Source organism: Sipha flava, unplaced genomic scaffold (genome assembly GCF_003268045.1).
Source record: "Sipha flava isolate LNK unplaced genomic scaffold, YSA_version1 194_pilon_pilon, whole genome shotgun sequence".
NCBI lineage: Eukaryota > Metazoa > Arthropoda > Insecta > Hemiptera > Aphididae > Sipha > Sipha flava.
This window is the reverse complement of record NW_020272758.1, coordinates 1,136,730-1,155,023: the sequence shown is the minus strand read 5'-3', so window position 1 is coordinate 1,155,023 and position 18,294 is coordinate 1,136,730. Positions and strand designations below refer to the sequence as shown.

General features: G+C 27.9%; 1 protein-coding gene across 1 annotated transcript in view; it reads right to left on the bottom strand.

Moving 5' to 3' along the window:
- LOC112681662 (B-cell receptor CD22-like) overlaps positions 1-18,294 on the bottom strand; it is a 356,479-nt gene that overhangs the window by 205,855 nt on the left and 132,330 nt on the right. Inside the window, exon 3 of the mRNA XM_025551937.1 lies at positions 1,616-1,824. Within this exon, the coding sequence (XP_025407722.1) occupies positions 1,616-1,824 (209 nt within the window). The remainder of the gene's footprint in view (positions 1-1,615; positions 1,825-18,294) is intronic.

The following is an 18,294-nucleotide window of genomic DNA, read 5'->3' as shown; positions in this document are numbered from 1 at the left end:
GTGTGTGTGTGTGTGTGTGTGTGTGTGTGTGTGTGTGTGTGTGTGTGAGTATGTGTACCTGTGTAACAATACTATTGTGCTGCGACGTTGTTTATTTATTTTGGTTCAACCCCCACAAAAGTCAACCTAAGTTTCAGGATAAGTAAGTTATGCAGATATAATACACCACAACCGGGAATCAACCATACTCTGCCATTCATCACGTTAAATACTATATCCAATGTCGTTCGTTGTAGCTTTCCAAATATTTATCAGTGCGTCTTTTCCGTTCGCTATTCATATAAAAATTTCATACGCAAATTTACTTGGTTCTCAAGTATTAGTTACCGAAAATTCACGCTAAAATGTAATATCCTAACAATCATCAATAGCAGAAAGGTAAATGTTCATTTTCGGATATAATAATGTGAACCATATAAATCATGTTTGTTCATTACTTATCTATCGGTTTCGTTAAGTATTTTAATTGTTCAATAATAATTAAGATAATTAATTTTATTATGATGATGATTCGAGAATAGGGTCGAAATAATTCTAGCTTTTGAATTTATGAAAATCAAGTGTTCTCAATATTTTTCAAACGATTAAAATTAGGGTTCATATTTTTTTACATTATTTTTGAATAGTCAATATGTCCACAATTTATAATTACCATTAGCTATAATTACTCCGATATTACATTTTTGAGATGAAAAAATACGCTGTAATACACTTATTTCATTATTTTCTAGTTAACAATATTGTAACAGGGCAGATTTTGTACAAAAACATATAAGTATGTTTTCTACCCCAAATAACTCTTAGGTCCTTTACAATGTTATTTATTATTCTGAAAGTCTATGCTAATGGAACTTTACGATTACGTATTAAACATGTGATGTTACTTATTATTGTGAACATTCCATCAATAACGTTTAAGGACTGAAAATTGTTTTGCGATAGAAAAAAATAGTAATGTGTGAAATATTTTATACGTTTTCGTCTTAATTATGCATATTTTTGTAGTGAAGTATTATATAATTGTTATTATTTAGTTTTTACACATGATTGTAAATATGTGGGTAAGACGAATGTAGGTAGTAGGAAGTAAAGTTTAAATTATTACTTTGAACTGATTCTACTACGTGATAATATTTGTTTTTGATTTTTTTTTAATTTATATTGTCACAAACAAAAGTGTAAGTTTTCTACTTATTTTCAAGACAAATTTTTGTTATGCATACTTATACGGTTAATTATTAATAATACTCCTATTCGATATTTTATTAATAATTTAATATAATTTAATTTTTTTTTTATGGGGATTATTTCATGTTCAATATAATGTCTCTATTTCTTTTTTTTGTTAATGTATAATTAATAATGTTATCGAACTTAACTAGCCCTAACCTCTAAACTACCCATAAAACATATCAAAAACCTACAAATGTTTACACACTTACTACACAATTTAGCCTATCAGGTAGGGTATATTATCTTATTGGAGGTATATAGTTTAAATTATGTGGTTTAACTGATTATCAAATTGTTTAATAAATAATCAATACAAATCATGTTTTAAAAAATTTGAATTGATATGATGTCGACTAATTAGAATCAAAATAAAATCACTTACCAATAACAGACAAATTGTACCGGAAGCTTTTGGTGGCAGAGTTCCGGAAATCTACACGACATCTATACACGCCTTCATCGTTCCGGTGTACTTCATCCACAAATAGACACGCAGGATCTGTGACTGTCTTAAAAGTCGCACGACTGCCGAAAACGTCGGGTGACGAATAATGGCGTGCTTGGTCCAACGCCATACCTCTTACGTCAAAACTAAAAAAAAAAAAAAAAGTGGCCATATTGTCAATCTATGAAATTCATCGTAAGTCAATCTAATATATAAAATCTAAAAACTATTTTTTTTATCACTATCTTTAACAATAATAAATAATAAGATAGGCAATAACAATACATTCATTCATTTAAATTTAATTTATCTCTTATAAATTCCATTCATTGAAAGACTACGCGATGTAAAAAAATCATTTCCAACCATTAATGTCACCAGTCAAAAACAATTGGGAACGCTAATAATGTTTATATGGACAAGCAATTTTAATGTATTTGGATCTTTATAATATAACTAGAAATTAACGGATCATATTTATTTTATTTTTATATATTTAAGGAAATAATAATTTTTAAAATTCAAAAAAAAATATAACTATTTTAGAGATTTCACACTAACGAGAATACTAAGGTATAAAGAAAAAAAAATTAATTTTAATTGTTTGATAAAAACACGTTTTTGAGAACGAACGTTCTGCGTTAAAACTTTTTAAGATTTAATGTTTGTTGATATTGTTATGAATAAAGTGAACAACGGCAAAATTATACGGAATTATAATTAGTTCATTTAAACTCACCTCAAAATTTATAATGTATTAATAACAGATTTGCCTGGGGAGATGTTTGGAATTTTATAATTTATACTCAATGATAATCAAATAAAATGACAAAGAGCATTGTTACAACATAAATAATTACGCATAAGATTATTTCTTAAAATATACTCATTATTTGTACCAAAAGAGGAATTATTTCGTAAGTCCATTATCTGTACCATGTAATTTAAGTACTTAAATAACATTATAACATGTAAAAACTGTTTTATAGTCATTTCGAGATCATAGGTATGCTGTTTGACTTATTTATATTTGTCACTCATTTGTACACCAATCGACGTGTATTACCTTGCCACTCATATGTAATACGCTATGTACAACCAAAAACTGTATTCAAAACAAACATAACTAAGAAAAAAATCTTCAGAACGAAGATAAATAATATTCCGGAATTTTGTTTAAAAATACATAGAATATAATATTATTTGAATGCGAATTGCTTTATGTGAGTATACTATCATACTCGTGCGCTAGTGAATGAATCCCGCTTACCGCGAAGAATCGTCATTGAACTTGTAGTCAGTTTCCCCAAAAATTACCGGCACAATATGTGATTACAATCGGGTGTATGAGACGTACGGGTAGGTCGAGTGGGATAGGAGGTAGTAGGATCCGTTGAATAAACAGTCGTATAATCCGGCCAATTGGTCATGCCTTTCGGTACGAAATTTAATTAAATACCCTAGCCACTGCTGCTACCATCACCGGTTCAAGTACATCACAAAAGGGTCGGAGGTGGGTCGAAAGGACGACGACGACGAGTTTTTTTTTTCGTACAATCACGGGATGAGGATCGAGGCGATGGGGAGGAAAGAAAAGATTATGAGCTAGAGTAGCGTAGTCGTAAATTTCCGGGCCAATTAACAGATAAACCGAATGGCGTTGGGTTTTGCATGTTAATATTGTTGGCGGGCGTTAATAATTAGCCTAGAGTAGTAGGTCTTTTTGGTGTGCGAAACGACCGGCAGAAGAGCAGTGAGTTAGAGTAACGAGGAAAGGGTTATTTTGGATACAGATTTTTCCACGCTCGTTGCACACGATACCACCACCACCAAAGCTGCTGCTGCAGCTACAGATTATGCTATTGTTCCGCCGCCATGGTCCGAAATATTGGTTTTTAATTTCTCACGAAAAGATCTACTGAGGCCGTCGGTCGGTCGGATGGACGACCGGAACTACCGGCTAAATGTTTTGTCCCTAGGACAAGAGAGATTACTGAAATAGAAAACAGCTCTCCGTCTCGACCATTTTCTCATTATTTAATCGTAAGTTATGATTAATAATAACAATCATTATTATTATTAAAAAACTAAACATTTAATCGGCTACGTATTGTTCATGAATAAATAGTTCACCAATTAAATGCATACATTCACTATCACTATTAGTTTTGAGCACTATAAAAAAATCATTCAAAAATAAATAATTTAGAACAAATAATATAATTTAGTCGTTCAATAAAAATGACTAGAAGGCAATAAATTAAATGAAAAATGACCGGAATAACAATTAGTATATCATGTTAGAGGTAAGCAAAAACTGTAAAAAAAAAAAAGTTAAATTTATCGTATTTCTCATCCACCCAAACCAAAATCTAATGTGACATTTGAAATGTCGCATTAAATCCGAATCAGTTAGCAGTTCACGTAACGAACATTTTTTTTTCTTTCAAAGGATGGAACGTGCGGGCAATACTTGCCATTAACATTCTAGTGAAAATAAAATACATTTTCCAGTGTGTATAATGTGTGAGTATATACATATCTGAATAATAAAATAAATGCCAAACAACACATATATTCATACACAATACCAATATAAATATTCACTCTTTCCCCTTTCAACATCCGAAAAAGAATAATGTATTATGTATATTAATTATTTTCCATACAAATTTTAAAAATTAGGTGGTATATTAGTAATCAAAAAATTGGAGTACTTTACGATAATAAAATTTAAAATAATAAAATATGAAGTTTTTTTTTAACTAATTATGTTTTATAACCATTTATCATAATAGTTTATTTTCAACGCTTATAAGTTATATAACAAGATATATGCTTGTTAAAAATTTAATTTATAAGCGTAATTATAATGAATTACATATAAGGCAACTTTTATAATATTAAACTGTTTATATTTTTCACCCAAGAGTCATTTTAACGTTTCGTTGGGAATATATAATATAAAATAAGAAGTGTAAGTTATTTAACAAAAATGAAATTATGTTTATGGGTTCATGGTATCCATACTACATATCCATGCTACATACTCAGCTAATCCTTTGCAAACGCCAATGATAAAATAATTAATTTCATGGAGTTATTAATAATTTTATAAATAATAATATGTTTTATAGTTAGTTTTAAGAATTTTACAGAACAAAGCTCAATGCTACAGACGATTCAAACCAAAATATATATAATTCTCAACAATCGAATAAAATTCCATTTATATTTCGGTCAACATTAAAGCAAACTATATATAAATATTTTTTAAATGCTGTCAAATAAAAGATATAGTTATTACTTTCTAAAACCACAAAAAATATATATAATATATATAAGGGTTACGAGGAAAAACAATATTAGTCAATATTCCTAAAATGTTCAGTAATGCAATTTTATAGTTTCAAAACTAAAATAAAACTAAGAGATCAAGAACAAAATAATTCAAAAAATATGTTAAGATTGTGATTTTATATATATATATATATATATATAAAAAATATTATTTTTAGAGCACGAAAGTAATAACGTACAGTTATTAACAATAACATATTATACACATTAGTTAATACAAAGTATTAAAATATAATCGATATTCAAATACCGATGCTCAGAAGGGAAAAATAATGTTAATTAAATATTTTAACATAGTAAATAATCTTATTTTAAGGCTATCATCTAATTTAAGATATTTCTCTATAGATTTAGTTGAATGCATATTTTGTGTCTATTATCACAATATTTTACATGGACATATACGTATGGTGTATGCACGTAAATGAAATTGATATCATGTTATTTTGACCCGCCATGAATAGCAAAAATACTGTCAAAGCATAGCAGTAATATGAACGGTAAAACGATATAGTTGCCGAAAAAAAATTAATAATATGGAATTTATTCATGCGTTATGAATAGCACAGTAACGTCGTACAACTCGACAATTGACTTTGCATTTGGAGTTTTCTGCGTACCCAACGTTACAATTAAAGATATGTATAATATGTGAATTAAAACAAATAAATAATAATAATAGTCGGATTCCTTAATACTTTGTTCGCTGAAAGGGCTTTACACGCGAAACTATCATAAATCATGAGATTTGGTATTTTGGTGTGTTCAGAGTATATTAAACACCTCATTGTAGTTTTTCTTTTGTTCTGTTAATCATTGTTAATCACACATTATACACAACTACCCCCACACGAGTATGTATATTATATATATACACGTATACGCATGTGACATGTACATATAGATGTATAAATTATCTATAAAATATTTTCTATACGCGCACGTGATAAATAGAATGTGTATGTGAATTCAGTACCTACTGCATTAAACAGAAGGTATACTTTATCAAACAATTACCGTCTTAATATAATGTTCATAAAAAAAAAAATGTAAATATCTAATTGAAAACTATATGTTAAATACTAAAAAGTACTATATATTTAATGCTACTAAAATCTTCACGTCAAAGTTAAATACATTTTTATTTATTGTCTGACACACACACGTAACATATAATATATATTGAAATCGAATGTTGTACATGATAATTCAAAAATTAAATTAAATGACAATATTTTAGAACTATTTTATGACTAGTAATTTGATAAATATTTCTACTGATAGTATTATGATGACAAAATACAAATTTAAATTAAAAATCGTTGAAATTAACATAATTTCAGTATCAATATTCAATTCGAATATTATAGATACAGCACAAAAAAGCCAATTCGTTTATATTATTATTGTTTAACGTCATAGAAATTAACGACCATCCTTGTGAGGTCCGATTCGTGTACAAGGGCTCAATAATAAATTAAAAACGAACAGTTTTTTAAACTCCATTAAAAAAAAAATTCAATACTTTGAGCCAAATTACAAACGAATAAAAATGATTAAATATAGTAACTCTATAATTATTTTTGAAAGTAATGGATTTTTCACTCTTGGCACAAGAGGAAAACATGTTAAAAATTTGAGAAAAACTGATGACATCAGTAGTTTTTTATACATATATAAAAAATAACATAAAATAAAATAATTATACATTTTTATTTTATGACTTATTAAAACGTCTATTTTTTCTGTATTTAATGAACGCGAATGATCACTATCAACAGATATCCGTTTTAATTTGGCAACATCTACGACAGTTTTCTATCCCATGTTTTCTCATTAAACACACGTTGTAGGATCTAAATGGATGAAAACGATTCATCTCGAAAGAACATTTATTCGAAACGAGTTAAGCTGTAACTAACAAGGTAATCCATTTAACGCTATATCTACCATTTTTTCCTTTCACTCTCATTTAATACTAGTGCATATTTATCCACTTTGATATCCTTATCATTGATTCAGTAAAAAAATATAAATTCATATGAAATAAAACTAATTTTCATCTACATATCTATTCAAGTTTTCTGTATTTATGATTAAATTTACGAAATTAAAAACAGTGGATGTAGGTATATTAGATAGTAGGTACTATTACAGTACATTAAAAAAGTAGAGGAGTAATAAAATAGTAAATATTTGACTCAATGGGTAGTTATAATGCTTTGATTTTTAACACAGTTCAGATACATAAGTATACGAGTTATAATTTTCTTTCATTACGTATTAAATTATATAATATTATAAACAAATTAACAAGTTAAAAGTTAAGTAAAAGTTAAATTAATTTAGCTTATTAACTTAATTTATTTCTTTATTGGTAAATTAACATAACTAAATAATTTAACTCGTTTCCTTCCAAGTTAACTAAAAATGAACGTATTATATTTTCATTAATTATGTTGTTTTGAATTTTACCAGAAAAATATTTTTTGTAATAGTGCTTTTAATAACAAGCTTAGATAATTTAGAAAATTATGAAAAATAAAATCTAATAAGTTTTAGCAGAATATTGTATTTATATTTTAAGATAAGAATATTTATTATGGAATTAACTAATAATAGGGATCCCGGAAAAAGTAGTTGACCATTTAAACACTATTAAAGGACTATAAAAGGAATAAAAATATTTATTTTTTGTTATTATGAAATCATGTAGTGCACGCAAAATAAAAATAATCGTTAGTCTCAAAATGTTTATATGACCATGGCTTCCATGTAAATTCGTCAATTCTATTTTACGAGTGATGTCTCTGGTACACCACTGTTGTATCGTCGATCATCTCAGTCCATACTATACAGTACTCTGCGATACAAATAAGAGTATAATACTGGGTCTAAAACACATCTGATTTCAAGGAATACACATTTCAATTAAATTGTTAAATTAACAGATTTCCATACCAAAAGAACTTTTGGAATTTGTTACGCCCAAAATACTATCCAAAATCTTACATACACTTGTAATTGACAAAATTTGATATTCAGGAGATGGAAAGTATTTTAGGCCGTGGTATGATAATATTATTATATTTACTGTTTGTACATAGTAAATAAAAATGTACACATATAATTTAGCATTTGCATTATAGAATATTACACACGTACGGTGTAATACTTTATACTGGTTTTATAAATTAGGCCATTTTTTTACCATGTTTTATTTGATAATTAAACTAAAAACATATAACAGCATCAAACTCTCGGTATAATCGTTATGCATATACGTATGATCACTGTTTGATGGGAAAGGAGAGATCGGTTAATTTTTTCGAAAAGACGAAAATTTCGGTGTTAATTTATTTTATTACATAAAGGCATAAAAAAAAAGAAATTTTCTTTTTGCTTCATGGTACATTAATTAAAAATAGCCATGCCACACGTGAATTACATTACGGTTATTATGAAAAGTGGCCGTAAATGTAAATTACAAAAATAGATACTTATTATTATGTTCATATACCCATAAAACCTAGTTTATATCACAATCACATAACACATATACACCACACATACCATTGTTCACTTATCAGTGACCAATCTACTATTTGTTAAGTGTAACATTGTATAATTTTTCCTTTCAAGTTTTTATTGCAATAAATTAAAAGTTTTTAATTGTTTACATCATTAGGTACCTGTAGGTATATCATACATTTACTTTTTGTCATACAATTGACATTGACAATAATTATTTAAGTACGTTATATTGTTCTAATTCATTTTTTTTAGTATATTAAAATATTGAAAATAATAATTTAGGTAATATGTTGGTATATTATTGTACCTATAGTATTTATACCTATGTCCTAGGCATTGTTTAAAGTATAGGTGGTGAACCTATGGCATACATGTCAATAGTGGTAGATTTGCCAAATTTCAACAGCACGTGTAAAAATATAATTTATTTAAAATTATTTCTCTGACTATATTCCTGACATTCAATTTTATCAGGTAACAAATAACAATAAGTATCATATGCATTTAATAATCTATTAATAACTATTTAAATTCTAAGAAAATATAATTTTCTTTTTGGCTACGGAAAAAAATTTCAAATATTTTATGTATTATATTCTTTATATATTTTATAATACTTTAATAAAATACTAGGTATTAATTATTCAGAGTATTTCTATTATTTTTCCTGTTAGTTTTGTAACCATCTCCATATTTTTTCTAGTCTAATTAGAATTAAAATTTAGAATTTTTTTATTAATTATTTATTCTGTGAGGCGTTGGGAAAGTGGCACTCCCATCGCCCAGTGTACCTCCAGTACACTGCAGTAGCCATACCCTGACCTTAAGTGATTGGGGTAGTCTGGTCCTCCAGGTTGGGGGTTGAACGCAGGGCTAACAACGCTGCCTCGTAAAAATGCTTTGTTCAGGATCCTAAGAACAAGCCTCGGACTAGATTTAATGGAAACGGAAAAACGGAACTTACTTTTGGAACTTGGAACGTACGAACTCTGTACAAACCCGATGCTGCACAAAGCATGATTAAGGAAGTAGAAAAATATGGTCTAGGGGTAGTAGCTCTGCAAGAAATAAGATGGAAGGAAGCAGGAAGTATAGACATGGGCAATATGACAATCCTTTATGGGGGGTGTGATGAAAGAGTATAGTATGGAGTTGGTTTTGCGATACGTAAGAATATAGTACCAACCGTAAAAGATTTTAGAATAATTAACCCAAGACTGGCGTTGCTAAAAATAGAGACTAAATGGTTCGATATCGTATCCATTAACGTACATGCACCTACGGAGGACAAATCACAACAAGGAAAAGAAGAATTTTTATACTGAGATAGAACAACTACTAGAAGGGATTAGTAATAGCAAAATAAAAATTGTACTAGGAGACATGAACGCCAAAATAGGGAAAGAGAGATTATATAGACCAACTATTGGTACTCACAGTTTACACGACATGACTAATGACAATAGCACAAAACTTGTGGATATGGCCATAGGGAAAGGTATTAAAGTCGAGAGTACAATGTTCCCGCATAAGAACATACATAAAGGGATGTGGATGTCACCTGATGGTAGGCACGTAAACCAAATAGATCATTTATTAATAAATGAGAGATTTGCCAATAACATAACGGATTTAAGAACATACAGAGGAGCTGACTGCGACTCTGACCATTTCTTAGTGGCTAGGAATCTTAGGGTTAAGCTAAAAACAATGAGTAGGAATATGAGATCGGAAATTGGCAGGTATGATGTAGAGAAACTCAAGGATAGTAGAAAAGCTAGAAAGTTTCAAAAGAACATACAGAAAATGGCGTGAGAATTTAACTCAAAACCCGAAACAGTAGATGAGCAATGGAAAATAATTAAACATACCCTTGGAAATGTGTCGGAGAAAGTTGTAGGGAAAGCCCATAGAACAAAAAAACCCTGGTTTAATGCTACATGCTAAGAAGCCCTAAAAAAAAGGAAAATAGCAAGAGAAAGATGGCTAAATTATGCTAGCAACCAGGAAAAAGAAAGAATCTTTAGAGTTAAAAAGAAAGAAGCTCAAAGCATTTTTAGATATGAAAAGAGAAAGTATGTTAAAAATGTAATAAGGAAGGCAGAACAAGATTGCAGATCACACAATACACGGCAGCTATATCACAAGGTAAATAGTTTTAAAGGCGGATATAGAAAACAAAAAAAAATTCTGAAAAAGGAAGATGGAAGCCTAGTGACGAATCAGGAAAAAATAATGGAGAAATGGGCAGAGTACTTTGAAAAGCTACTCAATTATGAAGTACCAGTTGATACATTTACATATGGATACAACGAATCCAATGATGATCCCTGTCCACCCCCATCAAAGGAAGGCACTTCGTAAAATATATGGACTTATATATGATCAAGAGCTTCAAGGATGGAGAAAAAGGCATAATCAAGAACTGATAGAGCTTTTCAATAGACCAAATATTATAAACGAGATCAAACGGAGTAAGTTGGACACGCAGTTAGGAAGCAAGATTCAATGGTTCAAAGGGTACTCCAAGAAAACCCAAAGAGGAAAAGACCATTGGGTAGACCAAGGCTACGCTGGGAAGATGGAATTAAAAAAGATTTCCTAAGTAATGGTGGAGCGGAATATGATCACATGGACTGGAAGAAGATTGCGGAGAATAGAGAAGAATGGGAAAGGATTTGTTTTATGGCAAGATGGTCTCAAAGGCCTTTTTTAAAAAAAAAAAAAAATATATTTATTCTTAAATATTCTTGAATGCGATTTTTTATACATTTTAATTTTCATAAATGTTTACCCTTAGATATATGTGTATGTATATTATGTATATGTAACTTATATGGACGTCTAATGTAAGACATTTTTTTTTTTTTAATAAATCTAACTTATTAATTGAAGTTAAGTTAGTAAAAAATTTTTTAAATTTTTATAATTTATGTTATTTAAATTTGAATTAACTTATTTGTTAACTAAATTAAAAAAAAAAATATTTTTAATAGTTAAAATATTCTTATTTATTAAGAAAGATCTATACATAAAAAACAAATATATAAATAATTCGTCCTGGTTGATATGAATGTACTCGTATCTTTATATTTTTAAGTATCTATACAAAGTGATATACTTCAAACTAATCATTTTAAATATGTATTTGTATTTTTGTGTGTGTAGTAATGACAATAAATTAGAGAAAATAATTGCGGAGAAAAGATTTGCGCAATAAACGAACTAAGTTCGAACAACAAACGAGCCTTAGTAAGTCGTACATGTGAAACTTATAGCATAACGATTTGTTAGGTATGTTACGGCATTTAATTTACTAATTTTATCTACATTAGATGTATGAATAATAATAATGAGAATAATTTTAAGGAAAACCTTTTATAAAGACCGTTTTTATATTTATGATGCGTACAGTATTTATTTATACCTATCTATTTTAAAATAGACTACTGACAAAATAGAATGCAAACCCAATCTCACAAACAAAATGGATCTCTTTCGCTTTCATTTGTATATTACGTCCTCCAGCACATATTACTATTCGTGCTGTCCAGAGCTATGGCGACCGTATTGTTATTAAACAAATAAGAATAATGTTTCGATTTATAGGAAATGATGGGGGACCGTACATTCTGTCCAACCGTTTCGCGATACCTTTGTCAAAATTTATGATGTTTTAGTCGATGGAATATTTTTGACTTTATTATTATCATATATGTCACCAGAACATTACGTGCCATGATATATAAATATAAAATACGTCCATTACGATCTGAACGTTACGGCACTTTAAACCGCTAGAAGTATGAAACGAAAGCCCTTCTTAAGTTATCACGTTTCTTTCGCCCCTTCGTGGATCCTAATATTATCAATATATTTATATACAATATTATATTATACACATATTATTTCGGCATATTTTTTCTTTTAAATACCTTTACATTTCTATCAAAGATATTGTACAGTATTTCAAAGACTAAAGTTACTTTTTCTTTTTTATTTTGACCAAACGTTTAATGAAATAATTGTAAAATAGCTTCACTAGTAGTTTTTTTTTTTTTTTATCGATGAAAATTGAAACTGTTATTCATGATTTACATTTTCGATACGATATACTTTTAATAGTAACTATAAACTTTATCTATATTCATCTTGGGTAAACTTTTTTTTTCATCTTCCTTAATTTAAAAATAATTATATAAAAAATGAACCAATTGGAACCAAATAACACCTATCCTGTTAATTGGAAAATAAATATATTAAATACTAAAAGTCATTTCCATAAAATAGATTACAGACTATAATTGACCAGGCACATAAACACAAATACTCACACACGCGCGCACACACATACAAACACACACACTCGTGTATGTACGAGTCGTATATATAAGTAAATTGTGAATGAGAACAACTGTAGGGGTATTTGTATTTTATTTTATTTTATTAAATATCATATTTTGAACTGTATTAGCATAAAATATTTATTATGTTTTATTATGATACTGTTTTGAATAAGACGACGTGTGTGGTCAATGACGATACTTTACTAATCTAATATAATGTAACATGTGTCCATAAAGCAGTGTCGTATTTACGAGGATATGTAAATTACAAACATCATCTTCTACATTAATCTTTTTCCTATTCCTGGATAACTGTTCTCTAATATATTTATTGAACATTGTATAATTTTTTTCTGTAATTAACTAGAAAATTTAAAACAATTAAATTTTAAAATTGCTTCAATCGCCAACTATTTAAAAAAATACATTAGGCATAGCTCAATTACTAATTAATATAATGATGCGAGCACACTACGATCCGCGCTATCACCACATGGAAATTTATAAATACATTTTCACGGTCATCGGTTAACCGAACACACAGGCACACATCACATAACCCCATCACAATTAAGTAAATTTTATTGTGAATTATATTATTAAAATTATAATGAGAAAACATTTGTCATTTTCGCGTATGTAAATTATATTCTCATAATTTTAGGTATTATATAAATATTAAGGTGTATCCGAATTGATCCCCAGATGATATGTGTCATAAACATAAACAAGAAATTGGGTCCGATTATAAAAACAATAACATACGAGTTTGGTGTGACTATAAAAATCATAACATACTAGTTCGATCCGACCACTGCGACAACAAATCCTGTAACTTACAAGTTTTAATACACTTTAAAATATTTAAAAAAATAATAGATTTGAGTTTGTAAAAACTTTATCATTTAAATTTTTACCAATTCTGTACATTTTTAAATTGTTTAATAACTTTATTTATTTACTATATACCAGTATTTTAAATTTCAATTAATAATTATATACCATATATTAGAAACTTAAAAAAAAAAAAAAAATTACACCTGTGTTCTAATTTATAGATAACTGATAGTCCTAAGTCATGCGTGATATCATTTTACGTACCCAACCCTTACTGGTATGTTAAAAATATAATATATTAAAATTGCGTACCTTATTCATGAAAATTAAAATTTAATTTAAACCATTCAAAAACATTTTAACTTTTAGGTAGTAATATTTTCAAGCAATGGTAATCAATAACAAATCTAATGCAAATCTTTTTTTCTTCTCACTCTCCTTAGTGGAAATGTTGTAAATAATTGTTCACGAATGTTTTCCATTCATCTCAGTAGAAACCGTAACACGTAACATATTATAAAATCATAATCCATATTCATAATATGTTATTAACAAGTAATTCATATAGCACGGGTGCACGCATGTGTACGGAACCTACAATAATATTGTATTGTGTGTTTGTCCGCGGTCGCCGGTGATGTGATCGCAATGGCGAAGGAACAGTTAGTAAAGTGTGTTGTTCACTTCCATTGAATTAAATTCTCTCAGAACGGTGTCTGGTAGAGACACTTGCCTCACGTAATTCAATTCCTTTAAACGCTTTTCCCGTTTGAAAGATATTCAAACGCTGCTCTACCACCAATCCTTAAGGTTTTTTTTTTAATTTAATTTTCTTAATTATTCCTGGAATGTCTACAAATGTCGTGTTTCGGTTAAAATATATATAATATTTTTTTCTACCAAATACCTAACACATTTTTTTTATAAGTATAAATATCGTTTTTCAATTCAATAAATTGTGGTTTTTCAAATGAGAAATGTTGCCAAATCATATTTAAGACTGCAAGCAATTTTTTTTGACTCATGACAATAACTATGTAGTATCGTCGAAATGCTATTAAATAAAAACAATTTTATCCGATATGAATAATTTTAAATGCGTATTCAAAATGCATGCATTTAAAACGATTTTACACTAAACACGTTTAACATTACACATAGCCAAGGTTAAGTTGTATAGATTGATAGAAATTTAATGCACATAAAACAAATGGCTTACTTATTATGTATGTAATATTAAGAAATCAGAAAATACCGATTAATTACGATAAATTGATGTTATACGAAATCAAAAACTTGTAATAATATTACATTATAAATTTAAAGAAACTTAAAGTGAATTTTTGATTTGTATGTATTATACAAGTATACACAAACTCCTAATAGCTTTTTCGTGCTAACTCTACATTAACCAAAAATTCATAAAATGGCAAGTGATATGCAATTCGTGTACTTGCTCTGTATACGAATATTTTTGCGTATTAAAGGTTAATATTATATAGTTACTTCAATAGCAATATGATAAAATATCAACAAATAATATACAAACGTAATTATTATATAAACAAACGATTGACTTGATTCAGTAAAACCCTAAATATTCATGATTTACTATTTGTAGTTTAAGAACATTTTTTTGAAAAACTAATTAATTGAGTTTTTTAAAGAAAATGTATGTCTTTATTTAGATTTAGTAACTTGTTTCTATATTTTCCATTAATATACTATTGGTTTAGTTAGCTAATAATATTTTAGTTTCAAAATTAATTTGGTGTAATTCAGTATTCAATCGTATGGATCAACAGCGATATTCAACTGTTAAATAAAATCACAAGATAATATAATGTGCATCATTTTGGTATGTACATTTTTTAACATGATATAGATACCATTATAAAAGTTAAAATATTTAAAATATAATAAAATAAATAAAATAACAAGTAAAAATTAATTAAAAACACTACCTAAATAGAATTTATCAGTTATAATAATAATTTTAAAGTCTAAAACAGAAAAATGTAAAATTTTATAAATCACTACGAATTGTAATCGAACACACAAACCGATCGAAGAAATATACGTATTAGTTACGACCGTGTAATTTGTTCAATGGTAGTTAATTAATCAATTAATCAATTCAATTTAAAGCTCGTTAGTCACAATATATAATATAGTAATAACACCACAGTGTACACGTAAATGTAGATAAATATTATACATGAGTGAACTAACGCGTCGAGTAAACTACGCACGTGAACGTATCAATTTCTAAGCGCATCAGTCACAACGCGCCGGAACACCGCGTCATTGTAGTACGAGCCAAAACAATAATTGTAAAACCGTTTTTTTATTTGTTCGACAAAATAATAATCCGATAAAGACATTGGGATGGCAACGTTTGGCAGTAGAGGAGCGGATAGAGAACCATTTAGTAATAGACAATAATGATAATAATAATAATAATAATAATAATAATTATTATAATAATAATAAGCGCGCACAGAGGTTTTATTGTGAGACTGATTATACTAAATTTTCCTCGGTAAACTCTATAATTAATTAAACCTATTAGCGTGTATATGTTGTGCTTCAGACGTTAGCTTTGTCGGTAAAATAATGAGGACGGCATGGTGTAGTAGTAGCGTGGTAGGAGTTCCTATGCAAATGGAATACATGCGTACGGAAATACACGTAGGTAAGAAATATTACGCAAACACGCGCATGAAAATGCACAAACCGATTTAGAGCAAGTTCCAATTTCACATAGCTCTAAACCTTTCAATGGTCCGTTTCGAGATATTTTCCTCGATACGCCCATAAATGATGATGAAGGCAGGGGCAATTTGCGACGACCCAAAAACGGAGGTGAGACTCCATGTCACATTTGTAATACACTTTTACACGCGTATAGATATTTTTAATTATTACAAAATTTCCTGAAAGAATTTAATCGATATCTTTGCCACACAAATAAAATACCGATAACTAAAGGCTCCGCAAAATGCACTATAATATAATTACTATGATACGTTCACACTGAACAATATTATGGTTATGAACCAGTAAAATTTTCGTTGTGCAATTATAAAATGTATAATGATACAATATATATATATACATATGTTTAATTATAAAATATTATAAATGTATAAACTTACTAAAATACTTCAGCTGAATATCCTATTTGCTTCAAAATAATGACCAATTAAGCACAAAATGATTGATGGAATTATTTATTTATCACACATCCGAAGTGATTTACAATTATGCACATACGTTTTATTTTATATTTTGATTACACTTCTTTTGAAGTTCTTTTGATAATATTTTAATAAAAGATTTTTTTCTTTAAAATTCACATTACATATAGATAAGATACTAAAGATGCTAAAAGAATGATTTTTTATGACTGTTTAAAAAAAAAATTTCCTTAAGATAATAATTGAAGCTCACTGAGTTTTGAATATGATTATTTTATTTTAATCTCTAATATTTTTAGTTTTCGTAACCTAATCAAACATTTTTTCATCTTACTTCTATACTCTTCTCTTCTTATGAGGATAAGTATCAAGAAAATTAATGTTCAACGTTCTTAATTAATATTTTTATTAATACTGTAACAATATTAAGTCAGCGCATGGTTTCTGTTTAATTTAAAGTCAAATTATTTTAATAATGAACAGTGCGTGTATGGATATAGCGGTTTCCAATTTAATTTATTTAAAACAACGCCAAGGTGGCGTCACTCACTCTCTATTTTATAAACAATTTAAAACGCTGATTTTAATTCACGCAGAAATTTATCTTGAAAGCGTTACATAACATGTTAGTCGATAATTACATCCAACAGATTCCATCGTATGCAAATAGTTTTCTGTATTCTGTATTCCGAGATGTTATAAACTTCTGCATATGTTGAATAATTTGTAATATGATGTATATTATTCGTAAAATAAATATTTTACTCAGTACTTCATATGACAGACGCGAAGTGCATTGTTTTACATGATATTGCATACTCTCAAAATATTTCGTCCAAATCAAGTATTTAATAAAAAATTATTATTTAAATTAAATATAACCCTTTAATAAGATTACTAATCGTTAATTATTATATTATAAGATAGTGTTTTTACATTTTAGCTTATGAATATTTATGAATTGTTAATCCTAAAGTTGAGTTAGCAATGCGTTAAATTTCAGATTTCGTTAAATTCAAATTGGTTGTTCAATGTATCATTAATATATTTATTATTCATTAATACATTTATTGTTAGTTATATGTATAATAAACATATTGTTTTAAAGAAATACGTATTAATTTGAATGTATGGTGAATTATAAGATAATGCTTACGTTATTTGAGATACGATAATAAAAAAAATAATTATTGTGAAATATCATTGCTTTATGGTTTATTTTAAATTGTTAAATTCCACAAATACATATTATAATATGTTCGTAAATATTAGTAAATATTATATTTAAATATTATGTTCGTTGATTATTTAGTAATGTCTTATCTAAAAAAAATAACAA